Below are 3,945 nucleotides of genomic sequence, written 5' to 3'. Positions count from 1 at the left end.
TCCTCCTCAATGAACTCTATACTTCCCAAAATAGATAAGATATTTCAAGCTCCATGTCAACAAATGTCACAGAGCATTTATAACCATCATCAAAAATTATAATTACTCAAAAAGGAAAAGAAAATGTAAGTCAGAATATACTTGTCTAGTCATTTGGGTTCTGAAATCCTACTGCATTCGCTGTATAGACAAACTATGTTTTCTAAGACGACTTTTTTAAAAATTTGGTTCTTGATAATAATCAAGCCCAAAAACGGTTTGGATCACACCGCAAGAAAACAAACATACTCAACTAACACTATAACTAGAAACACAATTACATTTCGATTTCTAAATATTCTCCCCATAAGAGAGTCCACTATAAACTCCAATAAGGCAGAACACACCATTGATAACCAACAAATATGAAATGCATGTAAAATACCACCATCGACCTACCTTTCATTGTATTAATATTTGCAGAAGGAATTCCATAACAGATGAAAGTTTTGTGCCGAACGCACTTTTCAGCATTAATATACCAAACCTTGCACTCTAGTATCAGAGATTAATCCCATCCTACATAGAACACAATTCCCCCACATCTACCTACTGGGTTTAATTAGTTTTGCAAGCAGCAACTAAACAAATCTGGTGAACACCAACCCAGATGTTCACTCTTTTACTCTAAATATCAAGCATCATAAGCATCAATTTTTTTTTAATGAGGATAGTCTAGAGACCTATTGCCTTCTTATAAAGAACAAATCAGTGCGATTAGATGAGAACATGAGTTTTGATCAGACTTTTGTGTAATCCAAGCTCCAACAATTTCTATCTGGCAATAAATATGGCATATAAAATTCCATTTAGAATGGAAACGAGCCATTCTGAAAAGCAAGAAAAGCTTCTGCCATATACATTTCAATAAGAACTCGGAAGAGAGGTGTAGAATGGATTACAGAGCTGGTATCCTCAATTTCATCAACAACTCCCTTAATGAATAATGTAATGCAAGAATATAAATATAGAAGAAGAACAATAGAGTTACTGGAGAAAAATTGTGTTAAAGATGATTTGAATCAGCATTTGGGGCCACTCTGTGACCCATTATCTGGATCTCTCTGGTTCTAATATATATGAACTGTGGAACTCACATTCTCAGATATAAAATGTTTTGCAAAATTGGTTTTGTTTCCAGTGATTTAAATTATCAAATTAGTAGAACAAAAAGTACATAAGATTCAACTCATAGCTCAATGCATACAACTTCAAGTATGTAAACTTCAAATATTAAAATGGCCAAATGCCCGTAAACTGAAACAGGAACGTTTCTTTACATTGACAAAGATATCAACAAACTTAGTTTTCCCAGTTGCAATATTAAACCATAGATATACAATATAAATTTGACTATACATGTTTCTGGCTTATGATCTTCACTGAACACTTTTGCCTTTACTACCATACAATCTGAAGAGATGATATGCAGATAATCCAGAAACAGTTATCAGACATAGACTCACAAGAAAGGCAGTGACAAGCCCCTCTCCAACTTGGGTACAGAACTTGCCAAACAAATCGCAGACTTGGATCCACTGAAACTCTTTTTGGCCCCTTTTTGACAGGTATGCAGACTCAGCAGCAGCTGCTGCTGCTGCAAGAGACATGTAGGCTATTGTCTGGAACCAGCACAACAAGGTTAGAATCTCTCGTTTATAATAAGTTTAAAATATAAGAATCAATGCAATCTGCAAGCTAGTAATTTGCAACCCTTTGAACAGATGAGGAGATTACATACATTCTAAGCCAAATATGTTAGAACTTATTTTGAGATGAAGCTTAACTGGGAAGTGTCCTAAGAAAGGGAAAATCTGACAGCAAGCCTTCTTCCGTATGTTTAAGAAATATGTTAGAAATCATTTTGAAATGAAGCTGAACTGAAAGGCATTTTTTAGAAAGGAAAAATATGACAGGAATTCTTCTTCCAATATTTGACAGGTGCAAGTTTGTGAATGCTGCTTTACGTTTTGGGGTAAATAAACTATAAAGCTTTCTTGCGTCTAGTCAAACATTGCCTGTTATTTTAGAGGCAAGTATGGAAACCACAAGAAGCGTTGAGATCTCAAACACTTTCTCCCCGTAACCAGGCACAAGAAGTAGAAACACTTAAAATATAGAGAACAAAGTTCGTCTTTAAAGGGTAGATCTCTGACGTAACAGAAACAAAGTTCAAACACACTGAAGGTTGAGCTGAAAGCATATCAAAGCTAAGAACATAAGAAAAAGGCTTTTGAAAAAAATTGTGGAGAAGATTTTGCAGATCACACTCCCTGATGATCTATCAAGATGAAAGAGATGTTAAGATTGCAGATGTAGCTCAATATAAAAAACCAAAATATTGCCCTCTTTAAAAACTGGAAAATATTTTTTTCTCGTATCAAAGCTATTTACAATCTATTGTCTTGGAGCAATAAATGATACATCATGCAAAAACCCATTGTTTATTTGTAGGCAAATCTTATTAGCATGCAATGCTTGGCAAAGGCTGAAAATTACAGAGGCTGAAGATACTGAAGATCATGACGTGCTGTTCATCTACAGCAAAAAGAAAAACGAAGGGCTTTCATGGCTAGTGGGTATTTTGGGTAATCCAAACAGTTCTAATGTGTTGAGTTTATTACAAAACCTGTAGCCCTAAGCTCCCTCGGGCCACAGCTAAATGTTTAAGCAAATATTGATCAATAAAACTTTCTTAAAAATTTGGCCCATTTTAAACTTATTACGAACCCTTAACTGGACCAAAACCATAAATTCCAAGTCAGAAACTCATTTCATTATGCTTCTCCAAGGCAGCCATGGCTGGGTGAACACTAAACTGTAACGAATCAGTCAAGAAATAAAGATAACAAAAAACAAAATAAAAAATCAAGAATTTGGGAAATCTTTACCTGGTCAAAACCAAAAATCAGCCATGCTAGAGGCTTGTTGATCAAAGGAATTCCAATGTACATACTTATAACACATCTGAGCCCTTGAACGAAAGAATAGGCCGCCACAATTCCGTTGATAGTAACAAGAAACCTGCAGAAAATATACCTCACATCAGATGCCCCAATAATGATAAACCCATCTCAGAACTGTTCTTCATAACCATCCCCCATGCATGCATTCGACACCAGATTTTGATGTTAGATAAAACTTATAAACCAAAAGAAAGAAAGAAAAATGGGAGATGGCAACATATAAAACTTACAGAAGAGCTTTCATGTCGGTGAACTTGGCCCTTTTGTTAATGGAAAAAATACTTCGAGTTTGTGTATCAGTTGCCACACGCTCTGCAGAAAGAATGGCCAAAGCCACCATTACAAATCTCAAAACTACTTCCCCTGTCTTCAGTCTCCTCTCCATCCTCACCTTCCTCTCAAACTCTGTCGTTCCTCCCATTGTGTTACAGTTATTTTCAACCTTGCTTTACCACCCAGAACATACACTACTCTCGTTCAGACAAGGAAGATCAAATCTATAAGATAGACGTGCAATATAAAACAGATAGTGGGGTTGTTGATAACACTGAGTAGTGGTATTAATTATAGCAGAAGTGAACCTGTCTTCTTCTCACGAGAATGAGGAGAAGGTAACCGACTTGCCTACTCATGCAATCTCCTTGATTACAATCTTTGAAAGTGAAAATATTCCCTCTTCAACAATAAAATTTCTTTCGCATAACATTATTTGTGTCAAAGTAGTATTGCATAGATTTTTGATTGGATCATCTTCATGAGCACAACTATGGTTTTGTTCCTATAACTAGGGATCTAATCTAGTTCATAGATTTAGTACATATTTATATATTTAATTTTTATTAATTTTTAAATTATTATTTTCTTTCTTCATGTTGAAATTCTTAATATGTTCATTTCTAGTTTGCACATGGTCGAGATGATTATTCTTTTGTGTCGACCC

At 35.1% G+C, this 3,945-nt stretch overlaps 1 protein-coding gene across 1 annotated transcript; it reads right to left on the bottom strand.

Annotated features, from left to right (window-relative positions):
- Positions 1-1,243: 1,243 nt before the first annotated feature.
- Positions 1,244-3,743, bottom strand: LOC131038559 (CASP-like protein 2BC2). Its single transcript, XM_057971041.2, has 3 exons — positions 3,236-3,743; positions 2,931-3,063; positions 1,244-1,661 (listed from the first exon to the last, which is right to left on the bottom strand). The coding sequence occupies exons 1-3, from the start codon at positions 3,424-3,426 to the stop codon at positions 1,419-1,421; spliced, it is 567 nt and encodes a 188-aa protein (XP_057827024.1). The 5' UTR covers positions 3,427-3,743; the 3' UTR covers positions 1,244-1,418.
- Between the last annotated feature and the right edge of the window lie 202 nt (positions 3,744-3,945).

Source organism: Cryptomeria japonica, chromosome 10, assembly GCF_030272615.1.
Source record: "Cryptomeria japonica chromosome 10, Sugi_1.0, whole genome shotgun sequence".
Classification (NCBI taxonomy): Eukaryota; Viridiplantae; Streptophyta; class Pinopsida; order Cupressales; family Cupressaceae; genus Cryptomeria; species Cryptomeria japonica.
This window is presented reverse-complemented; position numbering and strand designations above follow the sequence as displayed.

What these genes read in the sequence shown, in the direction of transcription:
- LOC131038559 (XM_057971041.2), bottom strand. Translation starts at nt 3,426, where the DNA reads ATGGGAGGAACGACAGAGTTTGAGAGGAAGGTGAGGATGGAGAGGAGA. An exon ending in ACCGACATGAAAGCTCTTCT is followed by an intron (nt 3,064 to 3,235) that starts GTAAGTTTTATA and finishes TATTTTCTGCAG; the next exon opens with GTTTCTTGTTACTATCAACG. An exon ending in TGATTTTTGGTTTTGACCAG is followed by an intron (nt 1,662 to 2,930) that starts GTAAAGATTTCC and finishes TGCTGGTTCCAG; the next exon opens with ACAATAGCCTACATGTCTCT.